This window comes from Salmo salar, chromosome 24 (genome assembly GCF_965601325.2).
Source record: "Salmo salar chromosome 24, fSalSal1, whole genome shotgun sequence".
Taxonomy (NCBI): Eukaryota; Metazoa; Chordata; class Actinopteri; order Salmoniformes; family Salmonidae; genus Salmo; species Salmo salar.
Window position 1 is genome coordinate 23,041,818 of NC_138314.1, and position 23,915 is coordinate 23,065,732.

General features: G+C 44.0%; 1 protein-coding gene across 2 annotated transcripts in view; it reads left to right on the forward strand.

Annotated features, from left to right (window-relative positions):
- The window catches only part of LOC106585552 (uncharacterized), a 68,869-nt gene that overhangs the window by 13,586 nt on the left and 31,368 nt on the right, over positions 1-23,915 (forward strand). For both annotated transcript variants that reach the window (XR_001323973.3, XM_014171895.3), the window contains exons 2-3: positions 2,151-2,246; positions 3,673-3,879. Coding sequence is in view for 1 of the 2 variants with exons in the window: in XM_014171895.3 (XP_014027370.2) it covers positions 2,186-2,246; positions 3,673-3,879 (268 nt within the window). In the remaining variant the exon portion in view is untranslated. The remainder of the gene's footprint in view (positions 1-2,150; positions 2,247-3,672; positions 3,880-23,915) is intronic.

Sequence of the window (23,915 nt, forward strand, 5' to 3'; positions counted from 1 at the left end):
GGTGATTCTTTGATCCAACTCTACGCAGACGACACCATTCTGTATACCCCTGGCCCTTCGTTGGACACTGTGTTAACTAACCTCCAGATGAGCTTCAATGCCATACAACACTCCTTCCGTGGCCTACAACTGCTCTTAAATGCAAGTAAAACTAAATGCATGCTCTTCAACCGATCGCTGCCCGCACATGCCCGCCCGTCCAGCATCACTACTCTGGACGGTTCTGACTTAGAATATGTGGACAACTACAAATACCTAGGTGTCTGGTTAGACTGTAAACTCTCCTTCCAGACTCACATTAAGCATCTCCAATCCAAAATTAAATCTAGAATCGGCTTCCTATTTCGCAACGAAGCCTCCTTCACTCATGCTGCCAAACATACCCTCGTAAAACTGACCATCCTACCGATCCTCGACTTCGGCGATGTCATTTACAAAATAGCCTCCAACATTCTACTCAACAAATTGGATGCAGTCTATCACAGTGCCATCTGTTTTGTCTCCAAAGCCCCATATACTACCCACAACTGCAACCTGTATGATCTCGTTGGCTGGCCCTCGCTTCATAATCGCCACCAAACCCACAGGCTCCAGGTCATCTACAAGTCTCTGCTAGGTAAAGCCCCACCTTATCTCAGCTCACTGGTCACCATAGCAGCACCCACCCGTAGCACGCGCTCTAGCAGGTATATCTCACTGGTCACCCCTAAAGCCAATTCTTCCTTTGGCCGCCTCTCCTTCCAGTTCTCTGCTGCCAATGACTGGAATGAACTGCAAAAATCTCTGAAGCTGGAGACTCTTTCCTCCCTCACTAGCTTTAAGCACCAGCTGTCAGAGCAGCTCACAGATCACTGCACCTGTACATAGCTCATCTGTAAATAGCCCATCCAATCTACCTCATCCCCATACTGTATTTTTTTATTTTTTTATTTATCTTGCTCTTTTGCACCCCAGTATCTCAACTTGCACATTCATCTTCTGCACATCCTACCATTCCAGTGTTTAATTGCTATATTGTAATTACTTTTCCACCATGGCCTATTTTTAGCCTTACCTCTCTTATCCTACCTCATTTGCACATGCTGTATATAGATTTTTCTACTGTATTATTGATTGTATGTTTGTTTATTCCATGTGTAACTCTGTGTTGTTGTATGTGTCGAACTGCTTTGCTTTATCTTGGCCAGGTCACAGTTGCAAATGAGAACATGTTCTCAACTAGCCTACCTGGTTAAATAAAGGTGAAATAAATAAATAAAACAGGGTTCTCTTCTCAAAAACTCTGGATGATACCATTTTTTACGTTGAAACTCAAGAGGAGAGATTAATTGAAAGTGCATTGAAGACTGGGGTTGGGATGAAGACTAGACTGGGGTTGGGATGATGACTAGCCCGGGGTTTGATAAGAAGACTAGACTGGGGTTGGGATGATGACTAGACTGGGTTTGGGATGATGAGATCTCTTCTATACCATGTTTCTTGTAGGATGACAATGTCTTTATTTCCAATTTCTTTGATGAAGTCTGGGTTCCTTTTCTTTAGGCCAAAGGCAGATGACATCAGACCTTGTATATTCCAGGATGAGATAGCCAGTAAACAGAGATGTCGCTGGTGTTTTCCTCTTGCACGTGTCACGTGTCTATAGCTTTAAGCCCAGTTAGCATGATACGAGACCTACGGTATGAGCTGAACTAATCAGAGGCAGAAGATAAATCTCTTTGACCGTATCAGTGACAGACACACACACACACACACACACACACACACACACACACACACACACACACACACACACACACACACACACACACACACACACACACACACACACACACACACACACACACACACACACCACAAACAGGGCATGATGTCCACTCAGAGGAAATATTTCCCCTCCCAATGCTAGTTTGAATAAGCATGTTTGCCAAATCCCAACCACAGATCAGACATCACATTTTGCAGTGTGCAAAGATTATTTACGGAATACAGTCAGTTATCAAGAGATCAACAGACTGGAATGCAGTTTAAAGTAGGGATTATGAAATACTTTAGGGTTGATGTTAACTTGGACTATTACCTTGGTCTTGTCTGATGCCAGATGCAGTGGGAAGGTCCTTGTTTGAATGTGTGTGTTTCTGTGTTTTCAGGTTGGGAGATGTGTGAAGGTGTGTGAGGGACGGCCATGGGATTGGAGAGACTGTGGCTTCTGGGTGTCACCACTGTTGTTGCCCTCTGTCTGCTGCGTAAGTATCATACTGTACATCTGGGAAGATTTGCTATGCTCATCACATTTTTCTTGGTTTCTCTCCTTACACCTGCCTTGCTCTCCTAGCTACCCAAGTAATTCACTTCATACATTTGTATTACAATGGTGCAACACTGTAGTTAAGTTATACACCGTAAAAACGTATCATGTAAAATGTACCTCTAGAGAAAACCTCTCATCCAATTCACTATCTTCCTCTCACCGTTTCTGTCTCTCTGCATCCTTTTCTACCCTTAACTACCAATGTATTTTCCTCTGTAGTTTATACCACTCTCTTTAGATTCATTGTTCATATTGTTCACATAGCCCTTGACTTTCATGTACTGGCCAGTGGAATTTTCTGAATGTATTCCCTAGAACATATGATTCACAGCATCATACTGATAAATGACTGACATCTGCCACTATATACACATGGCCTGGATTGGGGAAAGTGATGAGGAGGGGGTCTGGGGGTCTAGACACAAGTGTGTACAAGGGAATGGGGTGAAATCCTACTAAAATATATCTACGGATGCGGATTTAGATCAATCTGGGATTTATACTGGCCCCATCCCAAAGGCACGCTTCTCGGGGGAGGGGAGTTTTGTGGAGTGCAGGCCATGTGTGGACCCCAGGGGGTGGCGGAGTGGGAGGGAGCAGTGAGGGGCCTGCTGCCCTGCCCTCTATCAGGGAGTGTCCCCCTTTGAGATTAGTGCTTAATCACTAGGCCAGACGAGGTACAGAGACAACACAACACTGCCAGGCACCCAGCTGCAGGCACAGGCTCTCAGGCTCTGGCCCAGGTGTCGTTAATGGAATTGAAACATGTTTAAAGAGTTGCAGTCCAGCGGTCTTGTCACCAAATGGAGTGTCATTGTTTTACATGGCCTCTGTATGTCTGTTTTAAACTAAGCATACTCTGGAGATTAACACAGTCATTGGAAATATGCAGGCTGACATCCAATATTTATTGACATTTAAATGTGTTTATGCTATCTACTCTAATCTCTTATCCTTTACTGCTTGTTAGTTTCTCAATGTCCTTCCAGTTTTTTCCATCCTTGCCTTTTGGGTTTAGCCTTGTTTCTCCTGTCTTTGTCCTCCCCTTCCCTCTCATAAAGGAGCCAAGCTGATGCTGGTTGCTAAACAATTTTATCATCGGTTCTCGGCCCTGCAAAAAATAAAGTGAATATTTACTCAATATCTTCCTGGAATGTGTAACCAGAAATTCCACAGAATGCATTTTGGAGAAAACTCAGCATGTATCTGGCTCTGCATGAGACTCAAACTTATGTGGAACAGATCCACATGTGGATGTTGAATGTTGACTATTCAAGCATCAACATGTTTTACTGCCGATTCACCAGTCATGCTCAGCCTACCACCATGGTATTATTGCAACCTGTGTGCTTTCTCCTCAGGTACATCCCAGGGTGTGGAGGCGGTGGTCCGAGCCAGGGTTGGGGGGACTGCAGAGCTAGGTTGCAGTCTTACCCCCCTTTCTACAGGAGTAACCACCCCAAACTTGTTCCCACTGCACGTGGTGGAGTGGGTTCGTCTGGGTTACAATGTTCCCATCCTCATCAAATTCGGAGTGTACGCACCACGTGTGCATCCCAACTACAAGGGTGAGTCCTCTTGTCCCAGATCTATGTCTTATCACTGCTTCTTTCAAATTACACAATGCATAGCAAATACCCTGTGGCAATTGCAGTTACACAACATGGCTGAACATTTGAACCTTTTGGGTCTCACTTTGAGTCCTGGTGCAATTTAATCTTTTGTCCTGTTGGTTTATTGGGAGCCATTTGCCTGCATTCAACACCCCAGTGCAGTCTCTACATTCCTCAGTGTATCGTATGGGAGAAGGACAAAGGAGAGTTTAACCTCAAGACAAGGACCTGAAAAAGATGCATTTCTCTGATTATATCTGAAGAGATTCTGTGCAATAAGGTCACATTGTCTTAAAACAACTTTCAATTACCTTCCTTTGAGCCTTTCTTTCCTCTCACTAGTAGCTGGCTGGGAATGTGCTTTAAGTACAGCTGTTTTGTTTTGAGTGGGGGTGGGGAAGGGGCTACAATGGTATTTATGAATGCTGGGGGGTTTCAGTGGTGAGAATACCCCAAATAGGTAATCCACCCAAACAAGAGCCCTGTAATTACACTGTGTGTCTGGGTGTGTGGTAGGGCCTCCATAGTACCGGGGCAGGGGACTGGGGCAGGGCCTGGGTGAGGACGGAAATATGTTAATGGATCAGTCAGGGGGGTGGGATGACAGACAGGGCTGTGTGTGGGTGTGTGCATATGTATGTGTGTATGTTTGTGTGTTTTTATGTGTGCATGCGTATGTGTGTGAGTGCAAGGGGGGGGGGGTAAAAAAAAAAGTATTGTTGAATTGAGGCAGGCTTGGGTGGGGTGGGGGCTGGTGGTCTGATGACAGTTTTTTATTGGTATTCAGAGGGGTGACCCAGTGAAGAGGTTGCTTTGCTGTAAGGAGAATGAAGGAAGTATATGGAATAATAGAGTTTTCTTGCCTAGAGTACCATAATCCAGTCATTGTCTCTCAGAGAACAAAAGACAAAGGTCTATATCACATCCACCCCTTCCTCTGACGGAGCCCACGCCAGTACTTGTGCCTCCAAAATCCCATATTCTCTCATCTAGGTCACTGAACCTGGCAGGAAGCCTTTCAAGTCCACCTACAGTTGGTTTTCACTTTAAAACAATCAGTAGATGATTTCAGCTATCACACTAAAGATCAAATGGACCCTGGCATGCACTGGACACCGACCAGGCTCTGACAATTCAGGAATGGCCGGAAGAGCACTAACCAACAGATGTCTGGCCGTCTTTCTGACCCACCCATAAACCCCAGTGTTATTGTTTTAAGGCAATCATGTGATGCAGCATAACCCATAATTCATCACTGAGGCTATGGGGGTAAAAACAACAGAAAAGTAACAACAACAATCTAACGGTTTGTTAGAAATCAAAAAGGACTTGGTTTTGATGAGGGATATTCTCCCTCTCTGTGTGTCTGGGGTGTGCTTAACCCCTGTCTGCCTCATATCCTCTCAGCTCTCCTTCTTGAGGCAGATGGCAACATGTGAAGCGTATCAGCACTGCAGATCTAATGTATTCTACCATCAAATTAAAATGTATGGGGGATTTCAGATTGAACCACAGCCCCACCTCACTAGACAGTATGAAACACAACCACTTCCTGATCTTTGTCTCAAGCTGTCTATACTCAGGGACAAACAAGCGCAACACAACTTTTTAGTAATAGGAAGAAATGCCTAACTTTTTTTCATCCTTATTAAGAGCTTATAAGACTGCTCTATCTCTCATGTACAATCTTGCACTGACGCCATCCGCCAGTCTAATAGTGTCTCATGAAAGAATGAGAGGAAGCGTTATCTTGGATGGGGGTATAATAAAGTAATACGTTTAATCTCTAATTGTTCAGATAGGATATCAAGTGTATTTCAGATTACAGTGAGTGCTTGAGGAGTGCTTGCTGTGTCTGTGTCTGTGCCACAGAGTAATGTCCTTCTGTTGACCCCATTAGAAGCCATTCGTTCTGAAACAGACAGATTACTTGTGCAGGCTGCTCTGCAAATCTTTTATTTCTGGAGAGAAACCATTTTGAAGGAGGATGCCCAGTGCCACATCCTTCTTCCTCCATGTCTCTTTTCTAAACATGCCCTGGAGGGCTGAACATCAATCACCTGAGAACAAAGAGGAAGAGACAAATAAATAGTTACTGAAATACTGAAGTCGAGTCAACTCGGCTAGTGAAGTCTGTTGGAGTTGTGCTTTTTGAGGAAATGTGTTAGTCCAGGCTGGCCTGTGAGTCTCCATTCACTGGCCGCGCTGTCAGGGGCACTTACTCTAAAAAGGGCAGATCAAATGTGTCCTCTCCGCTGAAGTAAATGAGTGGAGACGGTGTGGAGGGCACACCCTCCTGGGGGTAGAACGACAGAGGCAAAACCCCAGACTCAGCCCAGCAGGCCCCCATCATTCTGTCTCAGTGTGAGCCGTGAACACTGGGGGAGTCATGGCCTTGTTTCGCCCTCATACAAATACACACATTAAAGAACCTCAATTAATGAGCCTTGTTCCTCCACCATCTTTTAATTGGAATTGACATTTTACGTTGGTCAACAACGCCTTACTAAACATGACCCTATTCGACCAACTCAGCCAGGAGAGAGCCAAACAGAGAGGTGGCAGCTGAGGCTGACCCACATGATCCAGCAGCAATCTGTATTTCTACTAAAACTGGACCAGGGAGACGTTTGCCAAACAGTGACACAATATGAGAAGAATGCAGGCTAGACCCGTGGATTTCATGTTCTCCAGCTCTAAGTTACTCCGTCAGGACAAAGGTTCTGTTACTTCATCTCACAGCGCTGTAGGTGTGTCCCATGGGCCTGGAATCAGAGCAGGGGGAATGAGATCAGGCCCAGTATTGTGCTGCCTGGGAGCTTTTGTGTGAAGTCCTTCTTTAACCTCTAGAGGATACAATCCCGCTAAAGGGATTGGTTGGACAACAACCAGTGAGAGAGCACGGCGCGAAATTCAAAACAAAATAATCTCAAAATTAAAATTCAAGTATTATACGGCGTTTTAAAGATACTCTACTCGTTAATCCAATCACATTGTCCGATTTCAAAAAGGCTTTACGGTGAAAGCAAAACATTAGATTATTTTAGCATAGCACCTTAGCAAAAAAAAAAGCAATTTTCCAAGCACGGATAGCCATCACAAAACCAGATATACAGCTAAAATGAAGCACTAACCTTTGACAATCTTCATCAGATGACACTCCTAGGACATCATGTTAGACAACACATGCATTTTTTGTTCGATCAAGTTTATATTTATATCCAAAAACCCAATTTTTACATTGGCGCGTGACGTTCAGAAAATGTTTTCTCCCCATAACTTCCGGTGAATAGGCACATTTAATTTACAGAAGAACTCATAAACGTTGACAAAATGTATAACAATTATTTTAAGAATTAGAGATAATCTACTCCTTTATGCAACCACTTTGTCAGATTTCAAAATAACTTTACGGAAAAAGCACATTGTTCAATATTCTGAGTACAGAACTTCAATTCTAAGCTATACAGTTAGCCTACAACCACGACGTCGACAAATCTCAAAAAATATGTTTGAAATATTTACTTACCTTTGCTGATCTTTGGCGGAATGCACTCGGATGGGCACCCACTTCCACAAGAAATGTTCATTTGTTCTGCAAAGTCCATCATTTATGTCCAAGTCCGTCCGTTTTGTTGACCCATCCAGAACACTTTACAATGCCATGTGGCGTGGATGCAAATCCATAGACGAAATGTTCAAAGTTCCATTACCGTTTGTAGAAACACGTCAAACGATGTTTACAATCAATCCTTTAGGGTATTTTTTAACATAAAATTGCAATAATTTTACAACCGGGCAATAGGTATTCATCCCAGAAGAAAAATAAAAAACAACGAAGTCATGTGCACGCGCGTCATAAGACACCTGTCCTCAGACTGGCCAGTGATTGACTGAGCCACAATTTTCTGCCCGGTAACAGGTGACGGATAAAACCAGTTCCTAAAGATTGTTGACAGCCAATGGAAGACTTAGGAGGTGCAACGTAAATCCTATGTCACTGTAGTTTTTCAAGGGATTCAAAAGAAAAACTACATTTCTAATTTCTCCCACTTCCTGATTCAATTTTTCTCAGGTTTTTTGCCTGCCATATGAGTTCTGTTATACTCACAGACACCATTCAAACAGTTTTAGAAACTTCAGAGTGTTTTTTATCCAAATCTACTAATAATATGCATATTCTATTTTCTGGGCCAGAGTACTAACCTGTTTAAATTGGGTACGTTTTTCATCCGGCCGTGAAAATACTGCCCCCTAGCCCCAACAGGTTTTAAGGCCCAAGCACTGCCTAGGAGGTTCTACTTTATCCCAGACCTGTCCCAGACTTGGCTTGAGTTTCACACAGGAGAAGAGAGGAGCTTTGGTTGAGCCAGGCCTCTGTTACCTACAGATATAGGATCTTAATCTGTGTTAATCTAAGTTTCTCACAGCAGGAAAATAATCATGCAGCAACAGGAAATGTGCATTTTTGTTTGGATTATAATTAAAAAAAATTAGGGGTTGATGCAGTTTTGGATAGGGAAAATCAAGTCTGAAATGTTAAAGTGGAAAGTTTAAACCTTGAATACACTACAAATTTGCATTTCCTGCAACAATAGGATGATCAAATTAAGATACAACACCTGTACTGTTGGAAGAGTAGTTACAGCAAGAAGAGGGTTATAAGTTAGGTTTAACCACTGAAAGTATCAGAACTCAGGATAAGACCCAGATGCAAACAGCTAGAATCACAGATGTTTACTGACCAAACAGGGGGCAGGCAAAAGACAGGTCAAGGGAAGGCAGAGGTCCGTAATCCAGGGCAGAGTCAGTAAGGTACAGAACGGGATCAGGGCAGGCAGAGGTTCGCAATCGGGTCAGAGTCAGGCAGGTACAGAACGGCAGGCAGGCTCGGGGTCAGGGCAGGCAGAATGTCAGAACTGGGGATATTAGGAAACAGAAACATGAGAAAACAGGAAGACGGGAAAGCATGCTGGTAAAACCTGACAAGACAAGACAAACTGGCAACAGACAAACAGAGAACACAGGTATAAATGCACAGGGGATAATGGGGAAGATGGGCAACACCTGGAAGGGGGTGGAGACAGGTGAAACCCATCAGTGTGTGACAGGACTCCCCCTCCTCTAGGAGCGCCACCTGGCGCCCTGCCCGGGCACATACCTGGTTGACCAGGGTGCCGGCGGTGGAACTCAGCAATGAGGGCTGGGTCCAGGATGTTCTTAGCAGGGACTTAGCACCTTTCCTATGGGCCATAACCCTCCCAGTCAACCAGGTACGGGTATCCCCTGCCGCGAGGTCGAACACTCAAGAGGCGCCTCACCGTGTAAGCTGGATGGCCGTCGATGAGATGGGGGAGAGGGGTAGACCTGGAAAAACAAGATAAAGGACAGTGAGACAGGTTTTATTTTGGACACACGAAACGTAGGATGGATACGGAGAGTGTGGGGCAACAGAAGGCGAACAGCAGAGGGGCTAAGGATTTTAGAGATGGGGAATGGGCCGATAAAACGGGGGGAAAGTTTACGGGACTCCACCCGGAGGGCCAGGTCCCGAATGGAGAGCCATACTCTCTGCCCGAGGCACTAGCAGGGAGCAAGGGTCCGGTGGCGATCCGCTTGTTGCCGATACCTGGATGTGGTCTTCAAAAGAGCGGCCCGGGCTCTCTTCTAGGTACGGTGACAGCGGCGGATGAACATCTGGGCAGAGGGTATGCTGAATTCCTCTTGCTCGGGGAAGAGCGGGGGCTGATATCCCAAGGAACACTCAAAGGGCGAGAGACCAGTGGCCAAGCAGGGAAGGATGTTGCGGGCCTATTCCACCCACACGAGTTGCTGGCTCCAGATGGTGGGGTTGGTGGAGACGAGGCAACGAAGGGCCGTCTCCAGGTCCTGATTGGCTTGTTAGATTGAGGGTTGAAACCAGAGGACAGGCTGGCCGACGACCCAATGAGGGTGCAGAACGCCTTCCAGAACCGGGACGAGAACTGGGGACCCTGATCGGAGACCATGTCGCCCGGAAGTCCATGGATCCAGAGCCAAGGAACCGAGCCGTCTCCTTGGCTCAGGATAACTTGGGAAGGGGAATAATATGGACGGCTTTAGAAAACCTATCCACCACCGTCATGATAGTAGTGTTGCCGTCTGATGGGGGAAAACCGATATATGGGATCAGGGGCGGTGAGGAACAGGGAGTGGTTGAAATAGGCCAGCCAAACCTCTTTTTGGAGCCGGTGGAACCTGCTTGTGCTTGGGCTGCCGTGGGCCTCCTAGATTGGTACCCTCTGAGCCGGCTTGGGGTGTGATTGTATGTACCTATAGTATTTTATACAGAGTGACCGACTGAAAGGGAATGTACAGTTATGAATATAACTACTCGTCCCTGAAGGAGGGGGCGAGGTATAACATATTTTGGTGCCGCGCCGTCAGGGGCTTCGGGCACCTTGAGGAGCGGTATTAAATTGAGTAAATGAATGCGAGCCCCGGTATTATAGCCAGGAAGGCGGGGCTTCCGAGGTCAGGATCTGCATCCGTTGACCCGTTGGTCGTGATTTCAGTTTGCTTCAGGTAAATAGAATTGGTTGTTAACTCCCCATAATATGTTATACCTCAAATCAAATCAAATCACATTTTATTGGTCACATACACATGGTTCGCAGATGTTAATGCGAGTGTTGCGAAATGCTTGTGCTTGTAGTGCAATAATATCTAACAAGTAATCTAACAATTCCACAACAACTACCTAACACACACAAATCTATGTAAAGGGATGGAATAGGAATATTTACATATAAATATATGGATGAGCAATGACCGAGCGGATGGTATAGAATACAGTATATACATATGAGATGAGTAATGCAAGATATGTAAACATTATTAAAGTGGCATTATTAAAGTGACTAGTGATCCATTTATTAAAGTGGCCAATGATTTTGAGTCTGTATATAGGCAGCAGCCACTCTGTGTCAGTGATGGCTGTTAACAGTCTGATTTCCTTGAGATAGAAGCTGTTTTTCAGTCTCTCGGTCCCAGCTTTGACCTGTACTGACCTCGCGTTCTGGATGGTAGCGGGGTGAACAGGCAGTGGCTCGAGTGGTTGTTGTCCTTGATGATCTTTTTGGCCTTCCTGTGACATCGGGTGCTGTATGTGTCCTGGAGGGCATGTAGTTTGCCCCCAGTGATGTGCAGACTGCACCACCCTCTGGAGAGCCTTGCGGTTGTGGGCAGTGCAGTTGCCGTACCAGGCGGTGATACAGCCTGACAGGATGCTCTCAATTGTGTATCTGGTAAAGTTTGTGAAGGTTTTAGATGACAAGCCAAATTTCTTCAGCACCCTGAGGTTGAAGAGGCGCTGTTGCGCCTTCTTCACAACACTGTCTGTGTGGGTGGACCATTTCAGTTTGTCCTTGATGTGTACGCCGAGGAACTTAAAACTTTCCACCCTCTCCACTGCTGTCCCATCGATGTGGATAGGGGGGTGCTCCCTCCTGTTTCCTGAAGTCCACGATCATCTCCTTTGTTTTGTTGACATTGAGTGAGAGGTTGTTTTCCGTCAGGGAACAGTAGTTATATTAATTTCTGTACAATTAAAATGCATATATTTAGCTTTGCTTTTCCTTAGCGTGCTTTTTAGTTGTTCAGTTTTTGGCATTCTTTTGTTTTTTATCGTATGTTTGTTGTGTAGTAAATATTTCAGCTTTTATTTTCATTGTTTTTTCATTGTTTTTTTTTCTTCTGTGAAGCATATTGCGTTGCATTCCTGGCTGTAGAAGCATCATGTGCTGCCATTCATCCTCACCATTCATCCTCACACTCGTAAACCATCTCACATCATCAGAGTGTGCAGCAGAACACTGTATACTGGAAACATTTGGTTTGTTATTTTAACTAAAACATAACCAATCTTTGTTAAACATCAATGCCAAGCTTGTTTTTGCATGGATTCCGCTAAGCGGGTAGCTTTTAACAACTAGGACCGTTATTTCTTGTCCCACAATCCTGCTTAACTAACAGGTTAAAGTCTGATTGAAAGAGCTGCTAACCTAGCTAAGCTGCTAACATTAGCCATCAAGCTAACGAAGTTAGTTCCAGATGAGTTTTCCAATGGAGCCCATCTTTGTCTGGAGAGGTAAATGAACGGTTCCAGCGCTGTAGGAGCTCTATCTACTATGTTTTGTTTTGGGACAAACTGGATCACTCAGAGTTCCAATGCGGCAATTGTTTGCTTGTCGAGGATTATAGGCTTGAGGTGGCTTCCTTGATCATGCAGGTAGCTAGCCTACGTAAGAAACTGGGGAAAATGCAGAGTTGAATGTTTACCTTTTCTACGCCAGTGGCTGGACAGCATTCGTGCATGTTGGATGCATCTCCGTCTTGTTGTTTGTTGTTATCCGACTGGCAGGTGTTGCCCGGAGTTCGTTCGCCAGGGGAGCCATCTCCTGCCTCTCATCCCTCATATGATAGTGGAGTCGAAGCAGCACAGCAAGAGGAGCATGTCAAGCATGGCAATCAAAGATGGTCGCATGTCACGAACCGTGGAAGCCGAAGACAGTGGCCTGCTGCAAGGCAGCCTACACTCCCAACGAGAGGCCAGGAGCAGATACAAACAACGAAAAGTTTCGTCGGCCTGGATCCTGATCTTCCTGCACCTTCGTTGCTGGGGGTACCTGTGTCTGCGGCCGTTGTGCCTACTCCTACTCCTTCCCATACGATTTCGAAGTCGACGTCGGCAACCTTCCGTCCCTACTCTGGATCAAGCAGGACTTCTCCATCTGTCAGAGGCCTAAACCATCCTGTGAAGCGTGGGAGTGTGCGGATTTTCTTGTCCTTTTTCCCACCTGTGATTTTTGTCAGCTCCATGGTAAGAAATGTAACTGTTTCTGGTGCAAAAACAATGTCCTATCCAGGAGCTCCAGTAAATTACATTATTAAACTGCTCCTGAATGTACTACGCCAGGGCATGGACATCAATTCTATCATAGTCCATATGGGTTTTAATGACATTATGAAGGGTAGCTCTGAAAAGTTGAAACTGGATTTCAAAGAGCTGATTGACTCTCTACTAGACACTAATAAAAGACATCATATCTGGCCCTGTGCCATCTCTGAATCATGGCATTGAACGCTTTAGCAGGATTCTGTCTCTTCACAACTGGCTACGTGATTATTGTAGCTCAATGGGTGTAACTTTTGTTGACAATTTCCCAACTTTTTGGAAACAAAACACATTTTATAAGGAGGATGGGATCCACCCAAATCATTTGGGTTCCTGGATCCTTTCACAGCATTATAAGGCTGCGTTGAGACAATTACTTATCAATGACCCAAGCCCAGCTCAGTTAATCCCTATCATTGTATTGCTGAGTCATCATAATTCTTTAGCAAATGTACATTGTACCAGGGGCATTGGTAAACACAATGTAAGTAACATAATTTATGTCCGCATCACAGAGAAGTGCTCAAAATAGCCAACATTAACATATGTCGCTTAAGAAACAAGGTTCATGAAATTAATTACTTGCTAGTAACAGATGACATTCATATTCTATCTCTGAAACTCACTTAGACAATACCTTTGATGATACAGTGGTAGCAATACAAGTTTAGAACATCTACAGAAAAGACAGAAATGCCAGTGGTGGAGGTGTTGCTGTTTATATTCAGAACCACATTCCTGTAAAGATTAGAGAAGATCTCATGTTAAATACTGTTGAAGTAATATGGCTACAGGTTCACCTGCCTCACCTAAAGCCCATTCTTGTGGGAAGCTGCTATAGACCACCAAGTGCTAACAGTCAGTATCTGGATAACATGTGTCAAATGCTTGATAATGTATTGATATCGACAGAGAGGTATATTTTCTGGGTGATTTAACTTCTATGGGCTAGGTGGGACGTTAGCGTCCCACTCTATTCAACAGCCAGTGGAATCGCGTGGCGCGAAATACAAATACCTCAAAATGCAATAATTTCAATATTTCAAACATACGACTATTTACACCATTTGAAAGATAAGACTCTCGTTAATCTAACCACATTGTCCGATTTCAAAAAGGCTTTACAGCGAAAGCAAAACATTAGATTATGTTAGGAGAGTATATAGACACAAATAACCACACAGCCATTTTTCAAGCAAGCATATATGTCACAAAAACCCAAAACACAGCTAAATGCAGCACTAACCTTTGATGATCTTCATCAGATGACACTCCTAGGACATTATGTTATACAATACATGCATGTTTTGTTCAATCAAGTTCATATTTATATAAAAAAACAGCTTTTTACATTAGCATGTGATGTTCAGAACTAGCATTCCCACCAAAAACTTCCGGTGAATTTAGTAAATTACTCATGATAAACGTTGACAAAATACATAACAATTATTTTAAGAATTATAGATACAGAACTCCTTTATGCGTTCGCTGTGTCAGATTTTAAAATAGCTTTTCGGCGAAAGCACATTTTGCAATATTCTGAGTACATAGCTCAGCCATCACGGCTAGCTAATTTGTCACCCGCCAAGTTCGGGGCAACCTAAACTCAGAATTACTATTAGAAAAATTGGATTACCTTTGCTGTTCTTCGTCAGAATGCACTCCCAGGACTGCTACTTCCACAACAAATGTTGTTTTTGTTCCAAATAATCCATAGTTATGTGCAAATACCCCCGTTTTGTTCCTGCGTTCAGGTCACTATCCAAAGTGTAATGCGCGAGCGCATTTCGAGACAAAGAATTTCAAAATGTTCCATTATCGTACTTAGAAGCATGTCAAACGCTGTTTAAAATCAATTTTTATGGTATTTTTCTCGTAAAATAGCGATAATATTCCATCCGGACAATACTGTATTCATTCAAAGAGGAATGTTTTTTTTCCCGGCCGTGAAAATACTGCCCCCTAGCCCAGACAGGTTAAATATTGACTGGCTTTCATCAAGCTGCCCACTCAAGAAAAAGCTTCAAAAAGCTTCAAACTGTAACCAGTGCCTGCAACCTGGTTCAGGTTATCAGTCAACCTACCAGGGTAGTTACAAACAGCACAGGAATGAAATAATCAACATGTATTGATCACATCTTTACTAATGCTGCAGAAATGTGCTAGAAAGCAGTATCCAGATCCATTGGATGTAGTGATCACAATATAGTATCCAAAGGCTGGGCCTAATACAGTGTATAAGAGGTCATACAATACGTTTTGTAGTGATGCCTATGCTGTTGATGTAAAGAATATTTGTTGGTCTGTGGTGTTTAATGAGGAGCAAACAGACGTTGCAATTGACACATTTATGAAATTGTTTTTCCCAGTTACTAATAAGCATGCACAATTAAGAAAATTACTGTAAAAACTGTTAAATCCCCGTGGATTGATGAGGAATTGGAAAATTGTATGGTTAAGAGGGATGAGGCAAAAGGTATGACAAATAATTATGTCAGGCTACTCAACCGATTGAAAATGTACTGCAAATTGAGAAATCATGTGACTAAACTGAATAAAAGAAGAAGAAACTACACTATGAAACAAAGATAAATTACATAAAGAATGATAGTAAAAAGCTTTGGACCACCTTCAAATACATTTTGGGAAAAAGGCAAACTCAGCTCCATCATTCATTGAATCAGATGGCTCATTCATAACAAAACCGACTGATATTTCCATCTACTTTAATGATTTTTTTCATTGGCAAGATTAGCAAATTTAGGCATGACATTTCAGCAACAAACGCTGACACTACACTTCCAAGTATATCAGACCAAATTATGAAAGACAAGAATTGTCATTTTGAATTCCGTAAAGTGAGTGTGTGAAAAAGAGGGGGAAAAATTATTGTTGTCAATCAACAATGACAAGCCACCGGGGTCTGACAACTTGGATGGAAAATTACTGATGATAATAGCAGATGATATTGCCCCTCTCTTTGCCATATCTTCAATTTAAGCCTACTAGAAAGTGTGTTCCCTCAGGCCTGGAGGGAAGCAAAAGTCATTCCGCTACCTAAGAATAGTAAAGCCCCCTTTACTGGCTCAAATAGCCGACCAATCAGCCTGTTACCAACCCTTAGTAAAGTTTTGGAAAAAATGGTTTTGACCAGGTACAATGCTATTTTACAGTAAACAAATTGACAACAGACTTTCAGCATGCTTATAGGGAAGGATATTCAACAAGCACAGCACTTACACAAATTACTGATGATTGGCCGAGAGAAATTGATGATAAAAGATTGTGGGGGCTGTTTTGTTAGACTTCAGTGCGGCTTTTGACATTATCGATCATAGTCTGCAGCTGGAAAAACATATGTGTTATGGCTTTACACCCCCTGCTATATTGTGGATAAAGAGTTACCTGTCTAACAGAACACAGAGGGTGTTCTTTAATGGAAGCCTCTCTTTAATGGAAGCCAACATAATCCAGGTAGAACCAGGAATTCCTCAGGGCAGCTGTCTAGGCCCCTTACTTTTTTCAATATTTACTAATGACATGCCACTGACTGAGTAAAGCCAGTGCGTCTTTGTATGCGGATGACTCAACACCAGCTACTACAGCAACTGAAATGACTGAAACACTTAACAAAGAGCTGCAGTTGGTTTCAATAAGTTAGTCCTAAATATTTCCAAAACTAAAAGCATTGTATTTGGGACAGATCATTCAGTAAACCCTAAACCTCAACTAAATATTATAATAAATAATGTGGAAATTGAACAGGTTGAGGTGACTAAACTGCTTGGAGTAACCCTGGATTGTAAACTGTCATGGTCAAAACATATTGATACAACAGTAGCTAAGATAGGGAGAAATCTGTCCATATTAAAGCGTTACTCTACCTTCTTAATAGCACTATCAACAAGGCAAGTCTTACAGGCTCTAGTTTTGTCGCACCTGGACTACTGTTCAGACGTGTGGTCAGGTGCCACAAAGAGGGACTTACGAAAATTGCAATTGGCTCAGAACAGGGCAGCACAGCTGGCCCTTGGATGTACACAGAGAGCAAACATTAATAATATGCATGTCAATCTCTAGAGGAGAGATTGACTTCATCACAACTTGTATTTGTGAGAGGTATTGACATGTTGAAAGCACCAAGTTGTCTGTTTAAACGACTAGCATACAGCTCAGACACCCATGCATACCCCACAAGATATACCACCAGAAGTCTGTTCACAGTCCCCAAGTTCAAAACAGACTATGGGAGGCGCACAGTACTACATAGAGCCATGACTACATGGAACTCTATTCCACATCAGGTAACTGATGCAAGCAGTAGAATCAGATTTTAAAAACAGATAAAAATGCACCTTACGGAACAGCCGTGACTATGACGCAACACAAACATAGGCACAGAGACATGCATACACACACATGATAACATACGCACAATACACACACATATACCTTGATTTTGTGTTTTAGATATGTGGTAGTGGAGTATGGGCCTGAGGGCACACACTTAGTATCTTGTGAATTCTGTAATGAATGTATTGTAATGTTTTTTAAAAATGTTACAATTGCCTTAATACAAATTCCATGTCTGAAATGTGCTGTATAAATAAAGCTTGATTTCATTTGAACGAATGAGCAGAACAAATGCAGCATCTGTCAATTATTTACCAGTACTGTACATCATGTATGGAATACAAAAGGGCTCATAAACTCACACATGCATGAACACCTGCACATGGTAATTTCTAAGTCATACATTATGTTAGTATATTTCAAATACAGTGTCATTAAAAACAGGTATTGGTACATTGACACTTCCATGCTTTGTCACAGATTTGAATGCAGTAGACCATGGTTGACTTGTTGCTTCTAAATTGCTTGTTTTCTGATTCCGGCATGGAGGGCCATTCTGTAGTTGGCCAAGTTGGCTGGGGCTGAGGTTTGGATGTGTCACTCACTGCTGCAGTGGCTTGACCATGTGAGCGGAACGTGCTTGCTGGTGCAAGGGTTAAAACAGCCGGACAGAGAGAGAGGGACTGAGTTAACTGTAATCTATTGCTTGACAAAGAGCTATTCATAAGAGGGTTAAACTGATTAGGGGAGAGGAGGATTGAAGAGGGACATTTGGGGGGGAAGGGAGGGGTGGGCTGTCAGGGGCTGGGGGCTGGCCCCAGACTTATGATTGTATTCAAATCAAAACACATCCCACAATGCACCTCTGCCCGTCTCCCTTAAACACATACGGAACGGACAAAGAAAAACAAAACGGAGGCCTCTTTAAACAGAATGATCTGTCTTCCTCCATAGGTGCCGCTATTAATTGTAGCATATGAAATTCTGTATATCCCTGTGCATTACAACATGTAATTACGCAGCAGTGGGAACCACCACTGCAACAATCACATGTCCATTCCATTTCCTCCGAACAATAGAACATTATCCCAGAGATTTAACGCTGAGAGGCTGCATGGACCACAATGAACAGCATTTGCCACACAATCACTGCATCGGAAGTGTTGACTTCCATATGTGTGACACCCAGCTTGAATGGAATTATGTGGGTAAAATGAATACGATTTAACACCAGTTTCACTAAAGTAAGCATGGGAGCACACAGTGATTTTAAACACAATGCAGTACATTACAGAGAGCCTCCTTTTATATTAAAACCCCAGGCCATGGTTACATAAAAACTGTTGTCAGAGTACAGGCAAGCCAGTTCTCTGGCAGTGCAGTGAGCGGTGCAGCTCAGAAAGAGCTGAGTGATTTTTAACCTGCCACCCACTGGGGGAGAACCTGACTCTGGCTAATGTGAAGAGGGTGGTGCGTCTTAGAGGGGAACGCTGAACTGAACGGGTGCATTAGAGTTTCCATTATGCACCCTTCACTGCACACCAGCCAGACCTGTCAGAATAGCAGCTCGTTGTAAGGCAGACTGAAGTCGTCATGTGATATCTGGGGGTGGAAAAACAGTGAGGAGAATAGACAGGAAAAAAGAGCAGCTAGTGTTTCTCTGTCTCTGTGCTCCATAGAGACTAGTGTATAGGAGGACCTCAGGATATTGTGTTAATGCAGGCCAAGTGGGAGTAATGAATGTGTCTGCTGGAGTGTTACAGGCTCACTGAGGTCAGTGAGGTCTCACTCATTGGTAGTAGTAGGTGGATTATTGATCCAAATACCTTCTATAACCTCACCATAATCTGTCATTGTATTCCTTGTGGAATGCAGCGATGAGCCGTTTAACAATTTTCATCAATACTTGGTCATCTTTGATGAGTATTCAGATCCCCATTTTTTTCTTTCGAGTTGGGATGGTTTGGAAATTGTCCACACCTTTAATTTGGAACATTATTTTAAATAATGTGGTAGTGACCCATCTGTCCATCTTAACAAAAGCAATCATTTACAGGGCACATATTTATTTTTTTAATCTTATTCTGATTTGGTTTTTATGAATGGAAGCAATTTTGCCTTTTGGGACCATCCATGGCTAGACAAATAATTAAAATAAAACTGCATTTGTCACTATTGTCTGACCTCAGATTCGAATGAAAACATGCTTTTCTCTCTCTGGCTCTCTTTTATCTCTCACACTGGGTGCGTTCGTAAATTCAATCTGGAGTGCCAGAGTGTGCTCAGAGTGCCCCCTGGGCGTTCGTAAATTCAGAGCATTGTAGGATTGTCTGTTCGTAAATTCAGAGCGTTTCACTCTCGGAGCGTTCAGAGCGCACACTGGACGCTCTGGCCGAGGAGTAGGGTTGATCCGAGCATTCTGGCCTCACAACTGCAGTCAAGTACCGAAGCTAACTGGCTAATGTTGGCTAGCTTGCTAGCTACTTCCAGACACAAATGAGAGAACACCTCACTCTGACCATTTTACTTGCCCTAGCAGTGCTGGTTAGGCTGTTTTTATGTTATCCAGAGCATTATCAAGAACTGCTGCTGACAACAATTGAATTACGCTTTTTTTGCCAACGTTTACTGACACCAGCCATATTCAATGGGTGTTGAGCGTTCGTAAATTTGTCAGTTATTCTGCGCTCTGGCACACTCAGACGAGAGTGCTCTGAAATCGGAGTAGGTAGCCAGAGTGAATTTACGAATGCATTTCCTACTGCTGGATCGGTCACAAGCCATTTACTCATTATTTCAATCCAAACATGTTTTCTTCCATGTGTACTTTTTTGAATCACAGGCACAAACCCACCCCCTGTGATTGGCCCTCCCTTCCCAGTGTTTTACCCCCGTCGCTCCCCGTTTCCACAGCAACTGAATTCAAATCCAAACTCCCAGCCCTGGGTATTCTTGGTTTCATCACTATGGTAATCTGAGAGAATTACGAGGGGTGGTGTGGGGGAGTTGCCTTCCCTTTGTAGTGATGGACAGGCAGGAGGGGAGCAAGAAAGTTAAGTGTTTGATAGTCCAACAAAAAATTCCCCAGTGGTGAGCCAGTTGGAACTGCACACTCAAGGTTTTGAAAATCAACTCATATGCTGTGCACGCTCATGCTTGCATGTCAGTATTTAGATTTATTTGGCCATTGGGAATTCCTTGGTTTGTGTTTGATTCTTAATCATTCTTAGAGGTGCTGGTAATCTTAATGAATTTAAAATGTCCCTCAGCATTTTTAGCCACAAAGGGATTAGGTGTGAGAGTGTGTGTGAAGTGTTACACATGAAATACTTTTTCTCCAGTGCACTGGGTGTGGAGTTAATTCCATTGCTGTTTGGGAAAAAGTCTGTATAGGAAATAGGCAGCTCAGGGAGGATCCCTCACTTTGAGATAACAGCCAATGCCTGAAGTCTTTGATACACCTGCACACATTTCCTTTCTCTGAGTGTCCTATCAGCTCTCCTAATAACACTGACCTGGGATCAGAGGTACCTTTTTATGTAAGCACAAACTGAGAGCCACCCAGTAATGATTGGGTCTGTGTTGAAGCAGGTCAGACAATCATTACCTCTGCAAGCATACCTTACTATTAACCAAAACAACAGCCCCTCTCAGGAATGTGGGGTTAATTGTTACTCATTGTAATCCCTTTTTAAACACAGTGTGGTGTTTCACACTGAAGCCTCAAGGCTGTGGGTGCATTTTGCTTAATTAATCACAAGGCTACCTCCGGCCACTGCTGTCTGAAAGGAAAACATCCTGGACAGCTGAATAGTCGCTGTTTTCCTCTGATGTTTTTTGGCATAATTTCAAAGTTGAAGTAAATTCAATAAATCTTTTCTATCATTCAACACCCTGGTGAAATGACCTCAGGAGCTGAAGTACAAGATTCTGTCGTGAAAAGATTCAATGATGAGGATGCTACTCCGTCTCTATTCTCATGCTTATTCAATGAACAGACTAGGGGCTTTTTTTTCTTCAAATAGGGGCTTTTTACACATTGTGTTGTCAATCATAGGATTTAGTGTACAAAGTGTCAGTCTTTATTCTCGATTCTGCAGGCTGTAGAATTGCATTGGTTATCTACTACAATTGCTTACTACAGAGGTTTATAAAGCCTAAGCATTTATCAGACCTCATCATATGAAGGCATTCAGTTGTACAACTGGCTAGGTATCCCCCTTTCCCTTTCCCTATTCCTTGTCAGAGGGTTAACTGGTTTAACTTGTTCCACCTTGAAAAATATGTATATTTCTTGTGTTTAAAAGCCAAGGGCTTCCTCCTCTGCTCATTTATAGCTCCAAACATTATTAACTTACATTTATGAGTAACTCATTGGGTACGTTTGTTTTGTTCTGAGGGGATGCATGAGGTTTCTCTGTGACTGCTCTGTTTATTTTAAAACTGCTTGGCTGTTGCCTGCTAAAAGCATGAGTTTTCTACTGATTTACTATAAACATTCTCCTATCATTTAAAACCCTGCATTTGGGGAAAAAGGAGTTCATTGAGAGACTGAATAAAAGGAGGGGGTGGGGAAAGACGGGTAACTTAGTACCCTGAAAACCAGGCTTCAGTCACCAGGCAACCAAAAGATCACGTTTCAAAGCCCGACAAGGAGTTGTAAGAAGTAGAAAGAAAAAGAGAGGGGCGGGGTGTGAGATAGAGAGACGTGTGTTTGGAAGGAGGTGGGGGGGAGAGAGGACTTCATAAAGTGTCTTCCGCTTTCCACAGTTTCCCTCTCTGCCATATGTTCCTCCATGATAAACAAAAACAGGTGGTACATTTCAAAACAAATCTTCAGATTCCGGTGGAATCTGGTGACATTTTGACATTGATAAGAGCTTCTCTCTTTTGTTGATGTACATTTACATTTACATTTAAGTCATTTAGCAGACGCTCTTATCCAGAGCGACTTACAAATTGGTGCATTCACCTTATGATATCCAGTGGAACAACCACTTTACAATAGTGCATCTAAATCTTTTAGGGGGGGGGGGGTTAGAAGGATTACTTTATCCTATCCCAGGTATTCCTTAAAGAGGTGGGGTTTCAGGTGTCTCCGGAAGGTGGTGATTGACTCCGCTGTCCTGGCGTTGTGAGGGAGCTTGTTCCACCATTGGGGTGCCAGAGCAGCGAACAGTTTTGACTGGGCTGAGCGGGAACTGTGCTTCCTCAGAGGTAGGGGGGCCAGCAGGCCAGAGGTGGATGAACGCAGTGCCCTTGTTTGGGTGTAGGGCCTGATCAGAGCCTGAAGGTATGGAGGTGCCGTTCCCTTCACAGCTCCATAGGCAAGCACCATGGTCTTGTAGCGGATGCGAGCTTCAACTGGAAGCCAGTGGAGAGAGCGGAGGAGCGGGGTGACGTGAGAGAACTTGGGAAGGTTGAACACCAGACGGGCTGCAGCGTTCTGGATGAGTTGTAGGGGTTTAATGGCACAGGCAGGGAACCCAGCCAACAGCGAGTTGCAGTAATCCAGACGGGAGATGACAAGTGCCTGGATTAGGACCTGCGCCGCTTCCTGTGTGAGGCAGGGTCGTACTCTGCGAATGTTGTAGAGCATGAACCTACAGGATCGGGTCACCGCCTTGATGTTAGTGGAGAACGACAGGGTGTTGTCCAGGATCACGCCAAGGTTCTTAGCACTCTGGGAGGAGGACACAAGGGAGTTGTCAACCGTGATGGCGAGATCATGGAACGGGCAGTCCTTCCCCGGGAGGAAGAGCAGCTCCGTCTTGCCGAGGTTCAGCTTGAGGTGGTGATCCGTCATCCACACTGATATGTCTGACAGACATGCAGAGATGCGATTCGCCGCCTGGTTATCAGAAGGGGGAAAGGAGAAGATTAATTGTGTGTCGTCTGCATAGCAATGATAGGAGAGACCATGTGAGGATATGACAGAGCCAAGTGACTTGGTGTATAGCGAGAATAGGAGAGGGCCTAGAACAGAGCCCTGGGGGACACCAGTGGTGAGAGCGCGTGGTGCGGAGACAGATTCTCGCCACGCCACCTGGTAGGAGCGACCTGTCAGGTAGGACGCAATCCAAGCGTGGGCCGCGCCGGAGATGCCCAACTCGGAGAGGGTGGAGAGGAGGATCTGATGGTTCACAGTATCAAAGGCAGCAGATAGGTCTAGAAGGATGAGAGCAGAGGAGAGAGAGTTAGCTTTAGCAGTGCGGAGAGCCTCCGTGACACAGAGAAGAGCAGTCTCAGTTGAATGCCCAGTCTTGAAACCTGACTGATTAGGATCAAGAAGGTCATTCTGAGAGAGATAGCAGGAGAGCTGGCCAAGGACGGCACATTCAAGAGTTTTGGAGAGAAAAGAAAGAAGGGATACTGGTCTGTAGTTGTTGACATCGGAGGGATCGAGTGTAGGTTTTTTCAGAAGGGGTGCAACTCTCGCTCTCTTGAAGACGGAAGGGACGTAGCCAGCGGTCAAGGATGAGTTGATGAGCGAGGTGAGGTAGGGGAGAAGGTCTCCGGAAATGGAGTGGGCAGGTTGTTGGGCGGCCGGCCGTCACAAGACGCGAGATTTCATCTGGAGAGAGAGGGGAGAAAGAGGTCAAAGCACAGGGTAGGGCAGTGTGAGCAGGACCAGCGGTGTCGTTTGACTTAGCAAACGAGGATCGGATATCGTCAACCTTCTTTTCAAAATGGTTGACGAAGT